The 26,840-nt window shown below is 44.1% G+C and overlaps 1 protein-coding gene across 3 annotated transcripts in view; it reads right to left on the reverse strand.

Annotated features, from left to right (window-relative positions):
- NELL1 (neural EGFL like 1) overlaps positions 1 to 26,840 on the reverse strand; it is a 678,881-nt gene that overhangs the window by 494,702 nt on the left and 157,339 nt on the right. For all 3 annotated transcript variants that reach the window (XM_048483516.1, XM_048483514.1, XM_048483513.1), the window contains exon 5: positions 5,218 to 5,314. In XM_048483516.1, the coding sequence (XP_048339473.1) occupies positions 5,218 to 5,314 (97 nt within the window). The remainder of the gene's footprint in view (positions 1 to 5,217; positions 5,315 to 26,840) is intronic.

The raw sequence follows: 26,840 nt of genomic DNA on the forward strand, positions 1-26,840 counted from the left end.
ACCTGCCTCGCTAGATATGCCAGTGGCTTCCCTTTCACATCTTTCACTTTGTTATGCCGTGGATATTGTTCCTAGTACTCATATAGATCCTCCATCCCAAAACATGAATGGTCAACACAGACAAAGATACATTGTCTTTTACCCTATTTCTAACAGAATAATTCATGATTTTGACTTGTGCAGAAGGCAAGAATGGAATTTTTGCTCTTTCTTAATCACTCTGTCATCCACCTTCAAGATACATTCTGCAGCCTTACCTCCCACTAACATAAAGTATATATTTATGTTGCTGATTCCTTTACAGGGTCAGAATCTTGGTAAGCCAGAGCCCTAACATACATGTAGCGCAGACAAGGTTTCCCTTAGATTTTTTTTTCTTCTAGCAAAGAGCACTTTGGACTACAAAATCTCACATAATCCAACAAAGAGCTAATCAGCATTTTTTCCAAAAATCTACATTTGTCCTCTGACATTATCAGATCACAACTTTCATCAGAAAATTTCCAGCAAAGTGAAAAAAGAAAAATACCGGATTATACCTTCAAGTACATATTAATCCTCATTTAGTAGATTTTTTAGGAGATTTAATCATATTAATTATCATTTAGTAGACATTTTAGCAGATTTTTCCTTTTAAAAAAGCAGAAGATACATTGCAAACATATTAGCAAATTATACTATCAAACCCCTAATAAATTTGAAATAACTATTATTAGAACTATGTACATAATAACATTACTAGATACAATTTATAACACAACTATACTACAGATACAAACAAGAAAATACTACAGTGGAATCATGCGACAAAAACCGAAATCAGCATAGTCTGAGGTACGCCGTTTGTGCATGTGCAATGCCGTTTGCGCGAGTGCAACGCAAACGGCGTACCAGATTTACACAAAAGTTGCCTCAGAAGCCGACAGAATCCAAGCAACCAACGATCACCGAAGCAACAAAAAGGTCAGGAGCGACCGGCGAACACCGAAACTGGCGATCTCCGAGGGCAACGTTAACCAAGGTTCCACTGTAATTCTTTCTTAACACTCTTATTTCCCTGCTGATCTCTGTTTACACTAAAGAAAATAGGGTTTTTATATGCTAAAACACTGAAACAAATTGCTTTGCAAGGAGTCCTGCTGAGCATGTAAATATATGAACAAGGGATGTTATAGCTTATAAACTACCAAAATGATAAGCTTTTTGGTGGATAACAACAACAAAAAGTAAGGCTTGTGAAACTCACAAGCAGGCTTTAAAAATACAACCAATTATATATTTCTGCCCTCCAGTTAGCTAGTAAAATATTCAGGCATACATACAGAAAAAAAGACACTTGTCGTCTTTCATTATGATCAATAAAAACTGGCAGCTCATTATCATATCATTAGCTACCCTGCTGTTTCCAAAGTGTTAATGCATAAAAATATTAATTTATAAATGCATAATACCCCTCAGTTCTTAGACTCTAGGGCAGTCTGTATCAAATAAGAATTAAAGATGGGCAAAAACAATATAAGTGCCTCTCTTTTTTTTGCAACGTGCCCATAAACATATGTTTACCATCTGCAGAATTATGGGAAGCAGCTGAGGTTATAAAATGCAACAGCTGTAGAATAAAAACATTGCCATCAATTTCACTTCACAGTGACAGCTCAGCTGTTAAGATGGAAAAATAAAGTCCAGGTAAAGGAGGAATTTCTCTACCCTCGTTTCATGAAAAACAGGAAGAAGAAGAAGGTGAAGAAGAAGAAGAAGAAGAAGAAGAAGAAGAAGAAGAAGAAGAAGAAGAAGAAGAAGAAGAAGAAGAAGAAGAAGAAGAAGAAGAAGAAGAAGAAGAAGAAGAAGAAGAAGAAGAAGAAGAAGAAGAAGAAGAAGAGCAGCAGGAGCAGGAGCAGGAGCAGGAGCAGGAGGAGTTTGGATTTATATCCCCCCCTTTCTCTCCTGTAGGAGACTCAAAGGGGCTTATAATCTCCTTGCCCTTCATCCCTCACAACAAACATCCCTCACAACAAATCACCATCTAAATGTAGATTCTTGGACAGCTGAATGCAATGTTCCCTGCAACCTGCATGGTTGCGTGACCACTCACTATTTTGGTACTATGCAGATAAAAAATGGTGCCCCTCACTGAGCCACAACTCATGTGGGGACTAATTCTGCCAGGCATCTCTACCCTATCCCCTGCAAGAAATTAGGGAAGCAAGCCTCCTGAAACAAGTGCCATGTACTAAACTGCAGAGGGTCCCTTTTCTGGAAGGCAACCAGTGCGTGGACCTTGTGTTGAATGAGATAGGGAGGTTGCACTCAGTCAGGTGCAGCCAACCTGACTGGGGAAGGTCCTGTGCAGATGTGCTAGATGTGGACCAGTGCTCCTGGGAGTGGGAGGTAATTTTAGCAAGTGAGATGAGGTGGACTGGGGTGGCATCCCTCTGCATGAGGGTAGGGGAAGAGCCAAGTGTGTCTCTGCTGGGCTCTTCCTCTCCTTTCTTTTTTCATCTCTCTTCTCCTTTCTCTCCTCTCTGTTTCTTTCTCTCTCTCTCTCTCTCCTTTCTAAATCTTTCTTCTCCTTTATCTCCTTCTCCCCTTTTTTCTCCTGACTTTCATTCTTCTCCATTCTTTCTCTCTCTTTTATTATTTCTCTCTTCTTTTCTTCTCTCTTCCATTTTCTCTCTTCTTTCCTTCTCTCTCTCTCCCTTTCTCTTTTTTCCTCTCCCTTTCTCACTGTCTCTCTTTTTCTCCTATCTTTCTCTTCTTCCTCTCTCTCTCTCTGTTCCAACAGGTCCCAGTCATTCATAGTAGGCCCCAGTCCGAGGTCTCCTATGGATTATTTGCTAAAGATATATCTATTGCCTATTTTATTTATAACTATTTAGAGAATAATATTGCCACCTTTATCATATTCCTGTGGCTCAGCACTGGACACACAAGCCTTGTTTTAAAGTGTTGTGAAGCGCCATGAAAATGTGAGCACATGATATTTGCTATACAAATATTCTCAATTTAAGAAAAAATCTTCATGTTCCAAGAGTGTGGTCATGGACATGGTGTGTGGGTGTGGTGATCAATGATGTCTGCTTCTGATTCTATAGTACACCTTTTTTTAAAAAAAGACTTTTAAAAATTATTATCTTCAATAAATAATATGGATGGGGGGCAGGCCCAAAAAATGGAAAAAAGGAAAGGAAAAGGTGAGCCTTGTAGTGGCAAGGAGGACTCACATATATTTGTGCTGTGATCTTCAGCATACATGCTCATCTCATTGGCCTGGACCTAGATGGCTCAGGCTACCCCAAGCTCAGAAGCTAAGAAGGGTCTGCCCTGATTAGTATTTGGATGGGAGGTGGTGGAAGTCTATGAAGCGGTGTCTATGAAGGTGATGGCAAACTACCTCTGAACATCTCTTGCCCTAAAAAGCATTTGCAATTTGAGGGCACTTTCCTCCCCACTACCAAATGGAGGGATGTCCCTTAAAAGCTCAATTATTTATACCAGTATGTCTAATGCAAATGCATTAGCAACTCAGCCATGCACTAGCAACTCAGTAGAAAAGTGCTTTAATTGTAAATATGTGCTGGATAATTTGAATAAAAGGTTGAATGCCATGCAGAAGCTTTGAATTTAAATATGTATTTGCTCAAACCATCAAAAGATCTAGTCAGTGGTTGGAAAGTTGAGCATGTGGTGAGGAAAAATTAGAGGGAACATTGGCTGAACATTTTGTATGGAAGTTGAGCATAATGGCCATATAGCCAAGGGAAATTCATGATAACCTCAAGAAAATACAGGGAAGTGTATCTGTTGGAAAGAGTGAGGGTAGCTGCCTTGGCTGGTCCATGAACAGGACTGGAGGAGGGGGGACCTGGACTGGCAAACCTGTAGTGGGGTGGGATGGCTGCCTTGAGAGGGCTTATCTGGCCTGTGAGCCAGCTGAGGCAACCACAACCACCCCACTTCCGATCTGACCTGTCGAGCCCAGTGGGCTCACCAGGCCAGATCGGGATTGGGGGAGGAGGTTACCTCAGCTGGTTTATGGACCTGGTAAACCCCCTTATGGGACTGGATCTGACCCCTGGGCTGCATGTTTGATACTCCTGATTTAACACTTGCAGAAAATATAAGGATATATGTGTAAGATACTAAATATTACAGTAAATTGTGTATCATTTAAGTACAATTTTATTATGAATTTTAGCAGTGACATTTTATATTTATTTTATTTAGCATTACTTAGAATATGAAGATATAAGAAGACAGTAATATTTAAAACACTCCCCTCCCTCCCTCTCCCCCCCCCCCCAAAAAAAAACCAAACAAAAAATACAACTTCCATACTAGGGCAAGTTATGCCAATTTTAAGTCTGCCATTTAATCTTTTTTTAAAGTCAGCTTCCACATCACATAGAAACACACAGTCCAGAGACCAGACACTTTAAGTATGAAAATATGAGAATCTCTGCTGGAAAAAGAAAAATTGTATCTGTGAAGAAAAATCAAGGCCAATTTTTGGTTAAGTCTCAGCCCTAAAACAGAGGAATTTAAACTTGTTAACCAACACAGAAGACTGCCTTCCCTCACAATAGAGCAACACAGCTCTATCTGAGATGAGGAAAATAAATCTGATTTATACAGCTTAAAATCTCCATCTGAATCAGTACTACGGCTGCAGTCACAAATAGAAAACGGAAGAGCTCAGTGGATTACTCAATTTCCTGGTTTGACAACAGATGAGCATGATTGGGGGAAAAATGCTCATGCAAAAACTGTGGCCTCTTGTCAGCTCCACATTACTTCTTCCACACTACTGCATCCATAATTGCACTTTCTGTATATTTTTCTATCTGAAAATATGGTTTTAACTAGCAGCCCTAAGCACTAGGCAGGTGATCAGCTTTTAAATAAGCTCTGAATGAAAGAAAAAGTAGACACCAGAGAAGTCATATTAGTTTATGTATCTTCAGACAGCACATTACCAATTATTATAAAGCTTCAGTTTTATCGCATGTTCCCCAAATGACTCATACAATTCATATTAGAAAAATATTACACACATATATTGAAAACTGATGTAATCTCTCCAGCAAGTCAGATTCACTTGTCTTGTGAAAAGCACACACTTGCACACACCTTTTGAATAACTGTGAAATACCAATGAACTACCGTTTTATGAGGCAAAACATGAATGTATAGCTTTATGCTACAGTTTCATAAACTTACTTTAAAGAAGCCGTGTTTTCTGTTACGCTGACCAAGCCACAAATTGCTTTCTGGGGTCAGATTTGTCTCTGGGGCGTCTATAACACGTTCATAAATCCTGCAGAGCAAAATGTTGCAGTTAGACTCAAAGTGCAAATTTGTTTTACTCAGAATAGAGAAGATTTAAAAGATGAATTCACTGATAAACATAAGAATGTACACATATAAATACACACACAAACAATACATACAGATAACTACAACCATTCATTTAATACACTCTATTTCTAATTTCACAATTGTAAAAAATTAAATTTGCAGAAACAGAGGATTTGCCATTGCCTGTCTCTGCATAACGGCCCCCAACTTCCTTGGTGGTCTCCTATCCAAGTACAAACCAGGGTCCATCCTGCTTAGCTTCTGACATTGGAGAAGATCAGGCCAGCTGGGCCAGCCAGGTTAGAGTAATGTTGGAATGACAAGATTAAGTTACAGGTTGTTGTAAATGCCAGTAAGCAGGGTTTATAAAAAGTGCTATTCTATAACAAAGAGGCTTACAAAAGATAAAATTAGCTCATGAGAGCTACTTTTTGCAATATGCTCAATGTATGTTAATGACAAACTATACTTACACCATGGTTTTTAGTTAAAGCATAACTGTAACAAATACTTGACACTGAGTATTTTCTTAAAGATTTTAACTCCACCCCAAACAATAATAGTGAAGAATAGTTATGCCAGGAAAACAACAAGCCAAAACACCAGAGCCATATCACGTCTGAATTTTAGCTATTTGTTCAGTCTCAATTCCTGTTCCCTCATCCTTACTTGTTAGGATACCATGAAGTGTTGCCTTATATTGGAACAAGGATATTAAAATAAAGCTTTAAAGAAACTGATTAAATTCTTCATCCCAAGCCATACAAATCCTTTCAGATTTATAGCACTGAGACAGTCAAGTGTACAGGAATGAACACACAGGCGTTTTCCGGACGGACAAAATATCTCAGGGGAAAACCGGGATCTTATATACAGGGATGTTTCTATCTTGGTTTCTCCCTCTGCACAGCAGCCCATCAGCGCATTCAGACCAGAAGGAAGAACTCCAGGTGATTACGCACAGCCCCCTTGTTTACTTTCATTTTTCTTGCCAATGGTGCCGCATATGCGCGAACTGTCCCATTTTCCACAGTTCTGATTGGCTGCAGGCGGTGAAACAGGAAAAATAAACCGGTTCATCTCCCATGGTATTTGCATGGGAGAGGGAACAGCGTGGGTTTTTTTAAAAAAAAAAACCCCGCCAATTTATCATTTTTTTAAAGTCACGGGATAACGGAAATCTTGCGGGGTGGGCCCGAGTTAGACCCGGAAGTCATGCAAAAGTCATGGCTGAACCAGGATGTTTCATCTCCTTATCCCAGGATATATGGTCTATGCAGAAAACGCCATAGACTCCTGTCACTCACAACATGTGCACTTAATAGAAATTGGATGAAAACTTTTTATCTCACTGTCCTCAACCAAAATCATCAGAGTGAGTGAGTGAGTGAGTGAGTGAGTGAGTGAGTGAGTGAGTGAGTGAGTGTGTGTGTGTGTGTGTGTGTGTGTGTGTGTGTGTGTGTGTGTGTGTGTGTGAGAGAGAGAGAGAGAGAGAGAGAGAGAGAGAGAGAGAGAGAGAATGAATCAGACTCCAAAGAGAAATGTTAAGCAATCAATACGACTCCGTACAACTTTATCCTTTCATTACACTTAAGCTAACATATTGCATCAGACCTGGACTTACCATGTATAATCACTCCTTTTGAGTGTGTATTTCAGTGTAGGTGGGAAAAGAATACATTAAGACAATCCAAATGACCTCTGATTTTTAACAACCGTTACAAAAAGATTTTAAGGGCCCTTAAGAAAGCCACCACTTAGTTGTAAGCATAAGTATTAGTTATCTGAGTATATACCAGCTTCAAACTGTTTTTTAAAAGAAAAAGGTGGCAAAAGAGTAACAGAAGTGGTTGTGGAGAGCTAAAAGAAACAGATAAGAAACGGAATATTTTTATTTAAAATGTATGGGTTAAGAATTTTAACATAACTTAAAAGAGTAATTCACATAATTATGGGGAGTAACTGCTTACCTGCACTATAATTATAATCAATGCTACTTTCTCAAAACACCGAGACACAAAAATAAGTTCAGAGCTGGAAATATCAATGCTGAAGTGATTTTTTTTAAGCTTACATGGTTGTATTTTCCTTTGAACTAACAGAGCAGCAAAACATATTAGCATTGTATGAGCCTATGTTTTAGAGACCAATGTAACTTTGAAAGTATATATTGCCTGTATCAATATTTTCAAGTGTAAGTACCTGACTTCCTCAATAACAAGTATACGATTAAACTTCTATTCTGGTAATACTTTGAGAGACTGAACAAAGCTTTTGACCTACTTACTGAGCAAACAAGCTACTGAACAACATTCCTATGTTAGAAAAATCTGCTTAGATATAGGGCACCTATATTTTTGTGACTTGGAGTAGGACTGCCAACTTCAGGTGGCACCAGGAGGAGTCCTGCTATTGCAACCGATCCGCAGATGACCAAGTTAAGATCTCCTGGTGGAAATGGCTGCCTTAGAGGTTGGACCCTATGGCATTATTCCCTGCTGAGTTCCCTTTCCAAACCCTGCTTTCCCCTCAGGTTTGACCCTTCAAATCTCCAGAGCTGCCAACCCTTCTTTGAAGTCCTTGCTGGAAAATATCTAGTCCTTTCAGAAAATCAGTCAATATTCCACAAAATGCTGTTAACATCATCTAAAAGCTCCACATCTTAAAACAAAGGACTGTACTTCTCTCTGCAACACTAATGAGACAGTATTGGATTTTTATTTATCTGGCCAAGTAAAAAGTTCTAAAGGGACTGTACAGTATCTATCTTCAATGACATAAGAAGTATGAATTTTTCAATGTAAAGCATACAAATCGACACGTATTACGCTGAAGCTCAATAGAACAATGTAAGGAAGACAAATGAGGCAGAGACCCAAATGGTTTCTCTCTGGCTTTGTTGAAAATATAACAAAGGCTTTGCCCTTTACAAAGGAAAGGTTGCAACAACCCCTCCTTCCTGGCATCTTTTCAGAAAGTCCCATTCATAAGGTAGGTGTTAAGCGGCAAAGGATTCTTCATTTTCTCCAAGTGTCATTTTGGTCTAATTATATTTCTTAAGCATCTGACTATCTTCTTGTTCAGACAGCCATTCAGATTAAATATAATCCACTTTTTGTACCTTTTCCCATATGACTGATATCAAGTAAGTTTGTATTCCTCCCACTCACCGCTGCAATTCATGTCATTAAAACCATTATGACAAACCAGTAGAAACTAGCCAGTTTTCAGATTTGACACAAAATATATTTGAATGATATTTGAAATATATTTGTAAGAAAGGCGACCTCCAGAATGAATGACAGTGATACATGAGATTGCAATGAAGGTCAGAACTGTGGCTGGATATCTGTGACTACCCAGTCCCTGTCCTACAGAGAAACCATGCTTCACATATACTTAGAACTCAAAATATCTCTGGTATCTCCAATAGGGCAGACAGGGAAGGCATGTATACAGCAGCCTAGGAAAGGGCTCTACCTGAAGCTTGACAGAGCATTCAGCATAAGAAAGCTTCACATTTGTTACTAATCCATATAAAAGAATATCAAGAGACAGACAGGACAAGTAAAATTTCATAAAATAGTCCTAACACATTTCATACTGTAACTGCCAATGAAAAACAAAATATTGCCTATTCAATCTACTTGTCAGGACTAAGGACCAAACTATGCATTCATTTTTTTTAAGTGAGGGTCCAGGTACCCCCGCAACCACACAGCAACTGGAGGGAATTTTTTTTAAAAAAAGAGGAGTCTAAACAGGCTTGGAACACTGCCACGGGGGAAGGAAGGACTCCTGCCTTGCCTCCCCACCTGTTTTCCTGTCCAAAAACTGTGGGTATGTGTCCAGGTGGAGAGACTACCCAATTTTTGCTGTTCTGTGGGGAGTATTCTGTACATAAAAAGCAGCAAAAACGGGAATAACCCCCAGTACAATTTTGGACTAAGAAAATGTCTTGAAGAGGAAGACCGGAACCCTTCCTCTGTTCATAATGGCTTTCTGAGTCTGTTTGGGCGCTCCTTTATTTTTCAAAGATCATCCCCTTGCAGTTGCTATGTGGCAGCAGAGAATTCAAGTTGGGTCCAAGTTCTTTAAAAATCGTAACATGTAGCTTGGCCCAAAAATGCAAGACTTAAAAAGCATACAAAGGATAACTGCGAAAGAACACAAGGCCTTGGGGATTCGGTCTAAATGCTGCTCCTGGTGGATATGAATAAACCAGAAACAACCAAAGGAGGAGTTGGGGCAAAAGAGGGGCAATATCCCTTCCCTGTGTGTGCAAGCATTAAAAAAGTTTGGACTTATACCCTGCCTACATCCTCCTTTCACTTCCTCTCTGCACAACAGGCACTTTGTGAGGTAGGTGAGGCTGAGAGAGTTCTAGGAGGACTGTGACTAGCCCAAGATCACCCAGCAGGCTTCATGTGTGTGAACTGGGAAACAAATCCAATTCACCAGATGAAAGTCTGCTGCTAATGTGGAGGAACAAGGAATCAAACCCAGTTCTTCAGATTACAGTCCACTGCTCCTAACCACTACACCACCCAGGCTCTCTTCTGCACACTTTCCCTGGAACAGACAGATCTATACTCCAAATATAACTGAAGATGAAACAGTATTAGAAAGAAATGGATGTATTGCTTCTTTGGCTGGACACATTTCCAAAATATGAAAGTACTGAGCAGGCTTTCTTCTCATACATAACAGGTTATCATTTGTTTAATAAATATATTTATGTAAGGATTTCATTCTGAATGGCATATTGAATTACATAAATCTTCTCTATAATGACATGGCATAGTAAGGCTGCATGAAGCCACAATACAGTTCCACTATAAGAAGGAAAGAAACAAGTCTAGCGGTTACAATGGATCTCATGGATATTCTTGCTAGGTTGCCAATTCCTGGAAGGCACAAATCTGGCAAATGGCTACTGCCTAGTCCAGAGCTCACCTGCATGGGGCCAAATATGTGTGTTAAGTGCTGTCAAGTCACTTCCACAGACAGAATTGCATCTCATTCCACAGACAGAAACTAGCATCTTTCAGGCATTCCTCTAAAAGATGCCAGTCATAGATGCAGATGAAACATTAAGAACCAAAATTACCAGACCATGGCCACACAGCCCAGAAAACCCACAACAGCCAGTTGATTCTCACAGCAAGAGCTTTCAACAAAATATCATTCAAATGCACTGCTCTCCCTCTCTGTCTCTCTCTGATTAAGGACATATCAGGAGGAAAAGGGGGAAGAAAAGGCACCCCAAGACAAGTGTAGTGTTTGGAGAAGCTGCTTTGGAGACACATAATAGCCCGGGTTAAAAATAAAACTCAAAACTGGCAGCCAGCTTAATACAGCAAAGAAATTGCTATTCTGTGTTGCCAATTCTTTTAATATTCCTTTGCGCTAAATAGTTAAACACTAGCCTCTTCTATTCTCTCCACTGCATGAAGGAAACAGCATCTGGCAACCCATAAGAGGGAAAACCAGTCATGCCAGTGGTAAACTAACCTGTTGTACAAGAAGGATAGTTGCCAAGTGACTACCAGATGCACAGTGCAATCTTCGGTCTAGAGACATTTCACAGTAGGAAACAGAAGGAGCTTTGTAATTTAAGATACTCAGCCAAGCAGTATTTTATGATATTTGTATAAGGTTTCAAGGAATTTGATCCTTGGAGAGGGGAGAAGAGGATATTCTGTATTATTATTCTACATTATTTTAAAAAAATATCATAAGCAGTTCAGGAGAAATTCCCTCTTGAATAACCACTACAGAATACCTAATGTCATGGTTTCCCTGCAAGACACGGTATTCTTTTCACTTCCTGTCTCATTATCTTTCATTGTTGGAAAAGACATGACAGACAGAGAGGAAGCTGCAAGAATCATGGCATCTGATTTGCTTACATAAGGACAGGGCTTGCAATGATGACTATGAATGATAAAAAGGACTACATCCCATACAGGCGATTTAACCTTCTGTTATGTTATGTTTAATTTCTATAAACTCTACTCTTGCAGAACCATAGAATGAATAAAATTTTAACCCCAACGAAAACCGTTTAAAACCAGAGGAAAATCTTTTTAACAGGACTGAAAATAAAGTTAGGCTATGTTGCTTATGTTTTAGTCAGCCTGAAAAAAAAGCTTTGAGAAATATTAACTCCCTAGGGCTGTAATTCCTTCCCAATCAATTCAAAGGATGAGTTTTTAATTGAATTGCTGACCATTTTAGCACACTTTATGGGAAGTAGAGTAAAAGACGACAGGTAGTAACTGAAAATTACTTTAAGAGAGGAAACGCATCAGAAAAAGTAGAAGAGAATCACAAGGACATGAGAAAGAAAGCGATGGGGCAAAACAAGAAAAAAACAGACGTAGAAAAACCAATGGATCTAAAATAATGGCAGCCATAATGTTCAACTGTATGGCAGGGAACAGAACAAACCACCAAACAAAAGAGTTGGAGTTCTTCTGCATAGAAATATCAGAATTTTTTCTTGATATTTTATTGGCACAAATGTGTATTTTGTAAAACACATTCTGAGAGTATGTGGGTGGATCTGAACTTTATGTACTAGACAGCACAAAGAACTTTTCTATGATACTATAGCACACAGAGTTTGGTACAAAATTCAACATCATGATAATCTTGACTGTTTCTGATCATTGAGATGCAAAAGAAGGCTTGAAAGTGTGTGATCCATGCTTGGTATCAGGGAAGTAGGTATAGATTTTTTATGGGGGGGTTCGGGGGTGCCACACCCCCACCCACCCCTAGGGCATGGCCACGCCTCCCCAAGCCCTGCCCCTGGCCTAGCGCTTATACAAGCAGCTCTCTGAGGCCGGGGATGGCAGACTCCCCTGCCCTGCCCTGCCCTGCCCTGCCCTGCCCTGCCCTGCCCTGCCCTGCCCTGCCCTGCCCTGCCCCCCATCAGCTGGGCTCCCAGCTGGCAGCTGGCAGTTCCTTCTGCCCTTCCCTCTGGGCAGGGGCATACAGGGAAAATGGAGCCCAGTGCAAAATCTGAGCCCCCACCCCACCCCCCGGGAGCCGCTGTGATGCTGGAATCCACCCCCAAACAGCATCACTTTCAATGGTGTTTAAACTAGAGAGTCCAAATTCTTCTTTTAAATCCACTTTAAAGGGAGAATCTGGGGACTCCAGTTAAACAATATTGAAAGTGATGCTGTTTTGGGGTGGATTATCCCCCACCCTGAAACAGCATCACTTTCAATGTGGTGTAGTGGTTAAGAGCTAGTGCATTCTAATCTGGAGGAACCAGGTTTGATTCCCTGCTCTGCTGCTTGAGCTGTGGAGGCTTATCTGGGGTATTCAGATTAGCCTGTGTACTCCCACACTCGCCAGCTGGGTGACCTTGGGCTAGTCACAGCTTTTCAGAGCTCTCTCAGCCCCATCCACCTCATAGGGTGTTTGTTGTCACCTGCAAAGGCCTTACTTGGATGAGGGAAGCAGTATGTAATAGCCAGTGAAGTGACTGTAGAATAGGAGAAATATGCATACTATAGTTTTACAACACATGGATACTAAACAAACATATTATATATATATAAGTAGGAATTGCATAGTTTTACAGCTACAGATGGTGGGAATACACACACACACACTGTAGTAATGCACTGCTGACCCAGCAGCACCGTGGTAGAACGTTGGGACGCCAACGGACCTACGGCCTTCTGGTCGCACCGCACCCCCACTCCTCATCCCCCTATGAGTCACGGGTCATGAACTGTCTGGCTCAGTCACCGGGCGCAGGGACAATGGTCTTGCCCCCAGGTGAGGATTCGGCTCAGACGCTTACGCTCCTCTCCGCACGTAGCCAGGTGAGATCATGCATCACATGATGATCTCACCTCCCGCCTCCCGCCTCCTGAACTCCCCCGGTCCTCCCTCCTACACTCATAGAATAACAATAAAGGGTGCCAGGAACCAGCACGCTGGAGACTCGCTATGAACACGGACTCCGGGCTCCCGCTGCTGGCTTATCTCCACCAGATGTTATCTCCGCTGCCTCGCCTCGCTCTTACGCTGACCACGGGTCGACTACAAGCTGGTGCCGAAACCCGGGAATCCTCGAATCCTCCACCCTGCTCACCGTCGCCTGGGAAGGGTCGTCGATAATCAAGTCCGCTGGATCGGGCGCATCCAGGGACCACCGTTTCGGTATCGCTTCGTCCTCTGATCGGCGATCCAGAGACACGCCGCCCTAGGACACTCTCTCGTCCGGACGGAACACCGGTGAGTATGGGAGCTTGCAAAAGCAGGGCTTATGACAAGCACGTTGATCGAACTGAAAGCTTAGCGAAATGCTGCAGGGTCCCCGTAAAGAGAAGGGAGCTGCTCAAATTGGTTGAGGAGATTGAAGCTCAGTGTCCATGGTACCCAGAGGGGGGGGACATTGAATCTAAGGACTGGGAAAACATCGGGCGACTCTTCGCGACAGAGCTCGCCGATGTCACTGCTACTGACGTGGAGACAATGTTATGTCGCCATCAGCCTGCAGACCTATGGCTCCCTTGCTGTAGGTCAGCCTCCTTTCGACATCTTTCACCTTCACTTCAACCCCGAATTTTCTCTATCCACCAAATTGGACGCTTCGTCCTCCTTCTGCCCCTTGCTCCTTCTTCGCCCATTTTCAAACTCTCCCGCTGCTCAGCCAGCCTCCCCTTGCTCCGCCTTCATTTTCCTCGGCCACTGCACCTCCGTCTAGCCATCGTAATGGCGCTGGTTTCAAAACTCTCGCAGAACGATTAGCCACGCATCTGCAGAAGAAAGAAACCCTGACGGAAGACGATGCCGATATTCTTGCATTATGCCCCGCCCATTTCACAGATACCGAGGGGAGGGTGGCGCCATTCGGCTGGTTGTCGAAAAACGCCTTTAAACTATAACATCCTCACTCGAGCTCTCGCAAAGCGATGCGAGACGTAGGAATCACTAGCCCCTACGTGAGAGGCATGCTGGAGGCAATCAGCGAGGGAATCACCTAATGGTTCCGACGACTGAAAACCACCTTCGCGATGCTCCTGAGCTCCTGTAGCACAATTTGTGATCTGGGAAAGCTGAAGTTCCGCCAGCAATGCATCAGCAGGAGCCGCCCGCGGCGCTCTACACAGCCGCTCAGCTTTACGGTTTCATGCTTTCAGCCAACCCCAACGATCAGATTGTCCTGCCTGAGGCCACCCTTACGTCGCCTCTGAGTGCGCCTATAAGGCATTTATCAAAGTCCCCAATGCCGGCCAGCTAACCCAGAGTTTCTCCACCATCCGCAAAACCCCAAGAGCTCCTATGCCGAAGTTTGTGAACAGGCTCCAGGAAGCGCCAAGAGGCAGGTAGATAGCGAAGAGGCCCAAAACGAGCTCCTCATGCGCCTCGCAAAAGAGAACGCCTTCCACGGAGTGCCGCAGGGCAATCACCGGCCTGGGGCAAAAAATCCTGAACTGGCCGACATGCTTAAGGCTTGCCAGGACATCGGATCCTCCGCCCACTGCTAGCCTTCTCGCCGCAGCACTCTCCATCGGGCGGGAGGCAGCCTCAGGATGACTGCTTTAACTGCGGCAGACCCGGACACTTCCGAAGGGAGTGTAGGCAGCCCGTGGGGGGGCGTACAACCCCGATGGAGGAGGGTCCTCGTCCAGGAGGAGGAGGCCACCTAAAACCGGGTGCCCACGATGCCAGAGGGGCTTCCACTTTATAAACGACTGCCCGTCGGGAAACTCCCGCCCGGGCGCCTCCCCAGCCCAGGACCAAGGAGGGAGAATACTAGAGCAGACCCAAACACCAAGGCCCCTGCCAAAACCACCCCCCTCTCTGGCATCTCGCTCGCATGCACCCAGCCCATCTCCTTTAAGTTCCCCCACGCGGTTCTTGTCGCCCCACCCCAGTATGACGAGCCCAGCCCTACCGGGACTATTGGGCTAGTGCTGCCAAAGGCCTCTGCCGCTGAACAGGGACTGTTCATCGTCCCCGGAGTGATCGACTCCACGCACCAAGGACCCACCCATCTCCAAGTCGGGACAAACGTCCCACAGGAGTTGCCTGCCGGAGCCAGCTGCGCGCCGTTGATTCTCGTGCCCCATGCGCTGCCCGCTGCCGACCCAATAAAGGGGCTACAAGCCCCAGCAGCCAACATGGCGCAGCCTACACCACCGTCGCAGCGTGGAGACGCCTATCGGGAGCTCCCGCCCATACCTGGAGCTCGCCATAGAAGGATGTATGTTCAAGGGCCTGGTGGACACGGGCGGTGATGTTACCGCCATCAGAGCAGCCGAGTGGCCCGACCAGTGGCCGCACCGTAGGCTTGCCCGCACATCTGGGGTGGGGGGGAGACAAACCGCGAGACGGAGCATCCGCCCGCCACGGTCAACAGCCCAGGACTCGAGCGGCAGCTCGACAGTCCGCCCCATCGTCTTAGACATCCATGTCAATCTCTGGGGAAGGGACCTCATGAGTCAGGTCAAAACGACTTTGGTCTGGGATGGATAAAGCCGTCACAGATCATTGATCCCAATCGTGCCCTCCGAAAATTACTTTCTAATTTCCGTACGAAAACTGTTTCCGTCTCCCCTCCTCCTCTCCTTCTAATTTTTCGACCAGTAGAGGCTGGGAGGGCCAATTGGCTGACTGGCCCTCCCTGGATTAAAATCTGGGCCCGTCCTGATACCGCAGCACTGTCAGGACAGGCCCCAGTTTAAAAGGGCTGCCACCATTATGCCCCCAATACCCAAACCCGCTTAAGTTATGAGCTGCCCAGCCTGGCAACTTTATCAGTACCACGTTAAAGGCTAGGCGCTTAGTCAAACCGCTTCTTAAGGAGCGGTTTCGGGCGGGCGGCAATTCCCCAAGATAATTCGATCACAAAATTTTAGCACCATCCAGCTTCCTGCTAGCCACCAAGGTCACGGTAAGTGCAAACCCCTTTGCAAAGAAAAAAAAAACCCCCTTTTGTTTGTGTGTGAGGAATTCGCCTCTAATCGCCTGATTGCATCATTCTCCTCGATGCACCCATCCCAAAAGGCGCCTCCAAAAGCCCCTTTGTGTTGCTGATTAAGCATGCATACCCACAATCCCCCCAGGACCCGCCTGTTCTCCTCCCCCTCGAGGTTCTCGACCCGCGCCTTGACGCACCCTGATGACGCTCTGAAGCCAATTCCCACCAGGGTCGCCTCTACCTCCTGCCCTCCTGTCAAACAATTAAAGAAAGAGGAGTAGGCGGCCCCCAGGAGGATTGCATTAAAAGCAACCTTCACAGACTGCAAAACAAGCCTTCTTATATTAAACTCTAAACTCTAAACCCCAACTCAAACAAAACCCCGATCCCGATCTCCCGCCATCCGCTCTAGAACTGAGCCTGGCGGGACCCGGCCCCCTCCCATAACCTGGGGAAAGGGGGTGTGTTTCAGTCCCTCTTCCTACAGGTCCCTGTGGACTCCGATTCGCCATGACAGGCCAACCCATGGAATGGCGCCAGGAGGAAACCAACCCCATCCCGGAGATGGAACACATCTCTCTAAAGGATCCCGCCAGCGGTCTCAACAGGAACGCTGCCGCTAACGCCCAAAGACCCGAATGACCTGGGGAGACGCCAAGGCTACCACCAGCCAAGCCCTAGAGCTGCTGCGCCAGCAAGACCACCCTCGAGACACCCGGAGAACCTCTGTGCCGCTCTCTTTCATATCATGCACCGCCAACCTCGGGCGGCCAGTATCGGCTTTGCCTGCTCTCTGCTGCCTTCCTGCCGATGGCGATCGGCCACCCCTGAGCTTTCGCAGCCACCAGGCCAACATCTGGGAGCAGTTTGCTGCCGCTGCTAACGTCTCATCTTTCTGCCTGGGCCCAGTACCTGTGGGGAGTCGGAAGCCTGCTAAGCTTCCTGCCTGCTCCCCGTCTGCAAGCGCTCTGAGACTTCCTAGCTGAGCTCTGGGCTAAGCCCAGCCTCATGAATGCCTACATCCATCAGGGTACTCTATGAAGCGCCGACTCGGGGACCCGTCGTCCAAACCCTCCCGGGCTGGCTCTCTCTCCCTTGTCACCAAGACTGTCGCTAACCTTACGAATCTAACACTCTGCGCCCGCATCACCGAGCGCGCAGCTAAACGGCGAACTCACCCACGGGCTCCATTCATCGGCTTCGGCCAATTGGAACTGCACACTGGCATAGGAGGACATTCCCCACGTGATTCGAAAGCATCCTGGTTCTCAGGGCTGGTTATTCTGGACCTGCGCGGGAGAGAACGTTTAATTACATTCCCGCCCGACTCGTCTGCCGGAACTCTTTGTTGCCTCAAAGTGGTCAGCCTCACCATCGCCCTGCACCCCAAGGCTCCACCTCGGGGAGCCCGGACGCCGCCGCCGCCGCCATCCGCTCTGCCTTTCGACCCCTCACAATAGATCGGAGCTGACGCTGGGTCGCTTTCCCTTCCTCCGGCTGGAGTTCGGTACTCCCTCGCGAACTTCCCTGAGTGGGAGTCCCCGGACTCACTTCTTACAATGCTAAGACTATTGGCCGGCTGGCCTGTATTGCCTCATGGTCCATCAATTCTACCTCCACCATTGCTCTGGACGCTCTGGCCTCCTAGAAAGCAGCAGGAACTTCCCGCTTCGTTTAATTCGACCCTAGACTTGATAAAATCGTGCCGCTATTGGGATTACTTATTGTTAATATTAACATCACCAAAGGTTGTGAGAATGTACATAATATGTGTTGTTTTAATCTTTCTGATAATTCCCAATTGATTCATATGAAAGTACGTGAGCTGCAAGAAGTTGTATCTAATCTGAAATATGACATTGTTCTTGCCCCATTGGTGAGGTCAGCCCTCTGGAGCTGGCTGCCGGGGAGGATACGGTTGAGTGCTATTGTGCAGCTCTGCATTGGTTTAATTGTTATTGGCCTCACGTTATCGGATCTTTGTTTTCGTTTCCTAATGTGTTGTCCTACATTATTGCCTGTAATCGTGTGTAAGAAGCCTTCCTTCGAATTTCCCTTACCCCGCAACCAAGTTCTAATGTGTTACACAAGCAGCTTCGGTCAGCTTGACCATGACGGGCGAGGAGGAGACAAAGCCGCCCCTTTAAATCGTCACCCCTCTAGCATTTCGGTCCCTCTTCTAAAATGTAAAAGGAGGAGATGTAGTAATGCACTGCTGAAGCCCAGCAGCACCGTGCAGAGTACTGGAACGTTGGGACGCCAAGCGCGGACCTCACGACCTTCTGGTCGGCATTCCGCAAGACTCCCCACTTTCTCATCCCCCCTATGAGTCACGGGTCATGAACTGTCTGGCTCAGTCACCGGGCGACGGGGACAATGGTCTTGCCCCCAGGTGAGGATTAGGCCTCCAGACGCTACGCCCTCTCTCAAGACGAGCCCCAGGTGGTGAGATCATGCATCACATGATGATCTCCCGACCTCCGGGCCCTCCACGCTCTCCCCGAACTCCCCGTCCCTCCCTCCCTCCTACACGCCCCCGATAGAATAACAATAAAGGGTGCCAGGAACCAGCACGCGGGAGACTCGCTAGGAACACGGACCTCCGGGCTCCCGCTGCTGGCGATCTCCACCAGATGTTATCTCCGCGTCTCGTCTCGTTCTTACGCTGACCACGTGGGTCGACTACAACACACACACACATATATACACATATATACATATACATACATACATATACATATATACATAAGCATAAGCATAAGCATAAGCATTTTATTGTCATTGTGCACGCACAACGAAATTTACAGCAGCATTCCTCGATGCACACAATTTCAGACTCATACATCATCATCCTCCACCCATCCCTACACAGCCCCAAATACATCAATATGAAGCAGCGGAGTTTAGCATAGCCACAGCTCTAGAGTAGAAGCTGTCTCTAAACCTCCTTTGGTCCTCAGTTCTTCTGAGGGGCCCTGTATGCAGTCTGCCAGATGGTAGCGGTTTAAAAGGAGAGTGTGCTGGATGAGGCGGGTCCCTCAAGAATATTTTGGGCTTTTATTTAGGCTTAGGGCATTATAGATTTCTTTCCCAAGGAGGGGAGAGGGCAGCCGATAATCCTTTGTGCAGAATTGGTGATCACCCTTTGGAGCGCCTTCCTATTCGCCACTGTGCAACTGGAGAACCATACACACAGATGCAGTAGGTTAGGACACTCTCCTATAGCTAACGAAGCGGTAAAAGGACACCAGGAGTTTTCCATCCAGTTACTAAGCTTCCTTAAAAGTCTCAGATAGTTACCAGTCGCCGGCTGGGCTTTCTTAATCCACAGCGGCAGTCCTCTGTACTTCCCAGGTCAAATCCTCTTTAATCATAACGCTTCCAGAAATTTAAAAACTAGCCACCCGCTCCACTTGATCTCGGTACATTTATAAAGTCAAGGGGCTGGAATTTCTGAGCTATTCCTTCTATAGTCCACTATGAGCTCCTTTGTCTTGTTAGTGTTAAGAACCAGGTTTATTTTCCTGCACCATGAGAGCAGTCGGTCCACTTCATTCCGATAGGGCAGACTCATCCCCTCCAGAGATGTGAGCCCCACCACCGTTGTTGTCATCAGCAAATTTGATAATGAATTGTTACTATGATAGACAGGAGCACAATCATGGCATATGTATAAAGGGTGTTGAACAGTAAAAGGACTCAACACACAGCAGCCTCTGTTAGAAGTGCCTCCCATATTTTAGAGTAAGAACTGAGGAAACCCGATTTCCCAGTCTAACCCTCTGGGAACGTCCAGACAAGAAGTCCCTAATCCACAAACAGATTGAATGTGAGAGTCCAAGGTCCACAAGTTTTGTCACCAGTCTTTGTGGCGAGATTGTATTAAATGCGGAACTAAAGTCCGCAAAGAGCATTCGCACATAATTCCCCTGCTGTTCCAGATGCGTCAAAGCTGTGTGGAGGCTAATGGCAATGGCATATATATTCCCACCATCTGTAGCTGTAAAACTATGCAATTCCTACTTATTTGTTATATATATTTTAAATTACTGTTCTAGCCAGTGGAAAAGTTAAGAGGAGCATCCCATTGAATATTTTTTGTTATGTCCATTATACTGGTGGATAGGAAATGTATACCTGTGTGTACGCCTACAAATAATTTGTACACCAAGGGAAAAAATTGGCAACAGAAAATATGGCTGGGTTGTCTGACACCTTTATTTGATGCAGTTCCCTATATTTTTATTCTGTTTTAACTCACCTTTATTTTGGGGAGGGGAAAAGCTAAAATTATATAGAGTATGGATCAGTACATGTGCTCTAGCAATTTGAAATGCTCCTCAGTTTCTTTGTTCTGAGATACCAAGCAAGGACATAGGTAAGGGGGGGGGGGTTCTTGGGTTCAATCCACCCATTCATGTCTGAAGCTCCACCCCCACCCCCGTTTGTGGGTTTTAAAAACATTTTTACTGTTTTTTCGGTTTTTGGCCTGCAGGGGGCGCATTGTTTAGGCTAGTAGCACCAAACTTTCAGGGATTGTTTGGGGGACCCTCCTAATGATAATACCCAGGTTTGGTGAGGTTTGGTTCAGGGGATCCAAAAGTTATGGACTCCCAAAGGGGGTGCCCCCATCCTCCATTGTTTCCAATGGGAGCCAATAGAAGATGGGGGCTTCACCTTTGACGGTCCATAACTTTGGACACCCTGAACTAAACTTCACCAAACCGGGGAGGTATCATCAGGAGAGTCTCTTACTGATAACACCCAGGCTTTGTGAAATGTGGTCCAGAGGGTCCAAAGCTAATCTGGTCTTGCGCCATACTAACAAGGGCATAACATGACAACCTGCAAAGGGCAAAATCAACAACTGCCCATGTGTATGACTTCTCCATTGTAGCTCCAGCCTTGTTATTTATTATTTTATTTTGTTATATTTGTATCCTGACCACCCACAACCACAGTCAGGGTTGGGGGAGGGTTTTTTACAACAAATAGAATAATGCACATTTTCAAAAATCCTAAAAATACGTGAGATTTATAAAATACATCTTCAGATGGTGTGAAACATCATGCTAAGGCAAAAATACCAGAAGGAGGATGTCACTAGTACTACATGCATCCCACTAAGAGATTTTCCTCAGTGGTCATGTTCCAACATAAGTTGTTGGTTAGTTGTTGGGAGGTCAGTAAGATGGTATAGGGTAGTAGGTAGCCAAAACCAAAGGCCTGGTGGATTACACTGACACTGGTTCCTATTTGCTCATGCTTTTGGTAGTTAATTAACCCCCCTCCCCCCCGGCTAGGGATGCCAGCCCCCAGGTGGAACCTGGGGATCCACTGGAATTACAGCTAATCTGGGGAAATTTGGGGATGCCTGCTGTCAGGGGTGCAATTGTTAAGGTAGAAGCACCAAACTTTCAGGGTATCTTTAGGAGACTCTTCTAATGATACCACCCAGGTTTGGCGAAGTTTGGTTCAGGGGGTCCAAAGTTATGGACCCTCAAAGGTGTAGCCCTCATCTCCTATTAGCTCCCATTGGAAACAATGGAGGACGGGGGCACCCCCTTGGGAGTCCATAGCTTTGGACCCCCTGGACCAAATTTCACAAAGCCTGGGTGTTATCAGTAAGAGAACAGTTCCACTGGATAAAATGGATGTTTTGGAGTTGGACTCTATGGCACTGTACCCCACTTGCTGTGTGTGTATGAGTGTGAGAAAGAGAGAGAGAGAGAGAGACATGAAGTGCCATCAAGTTACTTTCCACTGGAGGTGAACTAATATCCACTAAAACATTTTATCATTAACAGCCTTGCTCAGGTCTTGCAGACTGAGGTTCTTATACATTTAATTCATCTCATGTTTGGTTTTTCTCTTTTCCTGCTACCTTTAATTTCCTTAGCATTATTGTCTTTTCCAGTAAGTCGTGTCTTCTCACAAAACCAGACCATAGTAGATGATGATTTGAAGGTGAGAATTTTTTTAAAAATTCCATTTTCAGTCTACCTTCCAAGAAGTAGGAAACAGAAAGAATACCAGTCAAATCTCATGTGAAAATTGCCATCCTTTTCTTTTACAACTACTCTTCAAGGAAAAGGATTAAAGACTTTAAAAACAATGAAAGCTAGGAATTCAGAGGTCACTGAGGCATTTTCCACATGGTCCAAATATCCCGGAATGGGCAAGTGAAATATCCCAGTTTGTGCAAGGTTTTCGCATGTTTCACATGTTTCCTGGTCCACATGGCATTTCCCTTATCCCAGGATTTTAAAAAATCGCCAAATTGGAGGTTCTTTTTAAAAATCCCAGAGTGAGCCTGCTAGAGCCTGCTACCATGCAAAAACCAATCAGGAGCAGATCCGGTTTATTTTTCCCGCCCAGTGGCCTGATCTCCCCACCTAATGTTCATTCAAGCTGCCACTCAAAACCAACAGCCAATCAGAACGCGGTACACCGGGCATGAGAGGCTTTCAGCTTGCAGCTTGTAGCTTGCAGCTGCCACTCAAAAACAACAGCCAAGCAGAATGCAGAACAACAGCCAATCAGAATACAGGACAAAAACAACAGCCAATCAGAATACAGGACAAAAACAACAGCCAATCAGAATGCAGGACAATCAGAATGTGGGACTTGCAATGTGAATACAGAAGTCCCAGTCTCGTGCAAAAGAAATGTATTTCATCCTGGTCTTAACTAAATTCCTTGGAAATGGGCAGCCATCCGAAGGGAGGAGTCGGGATAAAATTACCCCGGAATTTATGATCCCGGTTCTACCCCAGTGTAATTAAGCCATGTGGAAAATGCCTGAAACAAATTTTTTAGAATGTTAGAGAGCACACTCTTAGTAGCAATTAGTGATTTTTTAAAAAGCCCTCTGGTGGTATAGCAGGGGAAATGATGGCTCACTGTCTGGAATGCAGTCACAGAAATCAGTCACCAATCATATAAATCAATCAATCATAAATACTTTTTTTTAAAAAGCTGGTCAATGTTCATCTAGACAATTATCACCTACAATCTGTTTGGATCAGCAATGTTTTAGTGTATGCTTGGTTCTAAAAAAAAAGTGGTGCAAATCCCACCTTTCTCCAAAATGGGGACCCAAAGCTGTTTACATTATCCTTCACTTCTCTGTTTTATTTCAAAACAATATGAGGTAGGCTGGGCTGAGAACGTGTGACTCTCAGAAAACTTACATAGCAGAGTAAAAATTCAAACTAAATCTTCCTAATCCTAGTCCAACATTGCATTGCCATCTAAAGGGGGGAACAAAGGGCTTCTGGAAGTGGCGCACCTTTGCACCAGCATGTTTGCTCTCCCTGGGACACCTGACCGAGGGCAAAACACACTGGAAGCTGATTGGCCCACAGCTCCACCCCCGCATAACCCAGAAGTTCAGACTGCAGTGGGGCTGTGCTTGTGTCCTGCTCAGATACCAGCATGGACAGGGTTGGGGTGGGGCATTCCCAGGAACAGAGCAGTCTGTATTTGGCTCCCTCCTGGGATTAAGGGCCTGTAGTGCAGTGCACCAGCCCTTGAACTTACCCCACACTTTCTGTGGCATATGTCCTTTCAACTCTATGGGGCTATTTGGCGGCAGGAAGGTTTTAGGGCTTTTCCCTACTCCCTGTGGTGCCAAAGAGCTTTTTTGGAGGCAGTGGGTTGGTGCCACATCTAGGTTTGGATGGGCTGTGAATGCCATCTGGCCATAAAGAACAGAAGAAAAAGAAGAGAGCAGAACAATTTGGTGACTAAAGCTGCTAGTGAGATTTCAGGGAATTTTGAAGCCAAGGAGGAAAAAGCAGTTTAAAAAAGAATTCATTATTTTTTAAAAAAACTGAAACCTTTTTTGGGGGGAGGAGGATTTAAATGTATGCAGTACTTAACTTCCCATAAAACCTAAACTTCTTTCACTGGTTGGACAATATAAAACATTTAAAAAATATCAAAAATATCATCTATCTAGCAGGATATAGTGTATGTATCTATAGTAGAAGATGCCGGGGGGGGGGGTGTTCCAGCACTCCCACAAGTTTCCCGATTTTGAAAAATTAGCTTTTGTCATGCCATACATTTTTAGTGTGGAAGCCCTTGCCTTAAGAAGCATTTTACTAATTTTAAGAACCTAAATATTTTATAGGAATTTTTCCCCCATGTTCCCCCAGATTTTCCATCAGAAAACTTGAAAAAGATCATCAGCATAAATAAATAAATAAATAAATGAATGAATGAATGAATGAATGAATGAATGAATGAATGAATGAATGAATGAATGAATGAATAAATAAATAAATAAATTGACTCCAAATTTTCCATTTTTTACTCAGGCCTCAAAATTTCTATTAACAAGAAGCCTAGTATGGAACTTGTTTCCAGATTTCATAGGACCTAAGAATGGAAATGGGCTCATCTTTTCCCTGCACGGAGGCTTGCCTTCTACCTCATCCTCTGGACAGCATATATGATTCCTGGTGTTTATGTTTTTCTTTGTAGATGGATCAGAACATGTTCAGTATGTCCCTAATCTGGGATGCTGCTTCTCACTTAGGACAGAGCAATTTGGAAGTGGATGGGTATCACTTGAGCTTAAGCCTCATATATTTATATATTCCTATCTGGCTGACCTCAGGTAATGTCTGGAGATATCTCTGAATTACAGCTGATGGTTAAACAACAGAGATCAACCTCCCTGGCATTATATCCCACTAAGGTGGTTTCTGTAATCTAACACCTGTTGTCTCCGAGTTCCACTCCCAAATCTCCCGAATTCCCCAACCCAGAGTTGCCCCCCCCCACTACTGCTTACATCCATAATCACGGTGCTCCTGAAAGCATTTTGATTCATTCAACTACTTCATCCCAAATTTTTAAAACTGCTAATACTTACTGCTTTTTAAACTAATATTAAGAAACATTGCTTTAAGAAATCACTTCAATTTCATTTTTGTTAAATTATGGATAAGATTTTTAGCTTTCAATCTCTAAAAACAAAACAGATAAGATTTTCAGCTTTCATTCTTTGAAAACAAATCACCTGCCTTGGGGAAATTCTTGTTTTCCACATGCCGCACTCCTGCCATATTGTAGAAGTTCTGAATCACCCTTTGAAGGAAGGCTTTCTTTATTGAATTTGGAGAAAGCAACAATACCTGTCTACCACTTAATCAAGAAGTTATTGTTTGGCTCAGAGGGAGAAAGAAAGGGGTATAAAATAATGTCAGACAAATGGGAAAAAAAGGATTTGCTGAACTTTAAAGTCATTTTAACAGATCTCACATTTAATTGTGCTAATGTATTCTTGATACGCTGAAAGTGGCTGAAGTCTGGTTGCTTCTTATTACAGCCTACAAATCAAATTAAAATTCTGAAAATTACAAAGGCCATATGCAAAAAAGACTGTAATATGATTTTCATAAAACACAACGAATCCTCGAGATTTTTCCGGTAGTTCAATGCATTAGGCCTAGCAGGGCGAGCTGTAAGCACAGTGCATGCAGAAATACCTCCTTATGAAGGTCATGCTAGCAGCACCATGTTTCTCTGACTTTACCTGAAGTTGATGCATATAGAGGCATATCTGGGAGATATTGTAGGTTCATCTCCAGACCACAGCAATAAAGAAAAATGTTGCAATAAAGAGAATCACATTAACTTTTTAGTTTCCCAATGCATATAAAAGTTATGTAAAAAAGTGCATACCTTAATTAGAAAATCCTTCATTGCATTAAAAAAGTTAACCATCATTTGAGCCTTCACCAAATCATAATCTTTTTTGCTAATGGAGGATCTTGCCTTGTTGTTGATGGCAGCTGACTGAGGATCATCCTCTGAAGATGCCAGCCACAGATGCAGGCAAAACATCAGGAGAAAATGCTACTAGAACACGGCCATACAGCTCGGAAACCACACAACACTCCAGTGATTCTGGCCATGAAAACCTTTGACGGGACCTTGAATTATTATGTTAAATGTTAATACTTAATGAGTGTTGTATGTTAAGGAAAAGTAAACAATTTTGTTAAAAAATTTAGTTGTTGCAAAACTCCTTCCAAGTTCCGCCCCACTGAGCCCATAAACTGAGTTACAAAGGCAACAATGAAGTTTGCCGTATCAATTGACTCTTTCTTCCGCAAAAGATTTCTCTCTAGCTTGCAAGTTATTTGATAGCATTTTATCCACAACAGAACTTCTTTCAAAATTGGAGACAATCTTCTCAAACCTGCTGCTGCTTTACCAACTAAGCTGAATCATTTGATGTCATCTCAACAATATTTGCAGCATCTTCACCAGGTGTAGATTCCATCTCAAGGAATCACTTTCTTTGCTCATCCACAAGAAGCAACTGCTCATCCGTTAAAGTTTTATCATGAGATTGCAGCAATTCAGTCACATCTTCAGGCTCCACTCCTAATTCTAGTTCTTTTGCTATTTTGCTAATTTACAGTTACTTCCCACACTAAAGTGGTGAACCCCCCCAAGGTCACCCATGAGGAATGCAATTGACTTCTTCAGATGCCTCCTGATGTTGATATGT

The sequence above is a fragment of the Sphaerodactylus townsendi genome, linkage group LG02 (genome assembly GCF_021028975.2).
Source record: "Sphaerodactylus townsendi isolate TG3544 linkage group LG02, MPM_Stown_v2.3, whole genome shotgun sequence".
Lineage (NCBI taxonomy): Eukaryota > Metazoa > Chordata > Lepidosauria > Squamata > Sphaerodactylidae > Sphaerodactylus > Sphaerodactylus townsendi.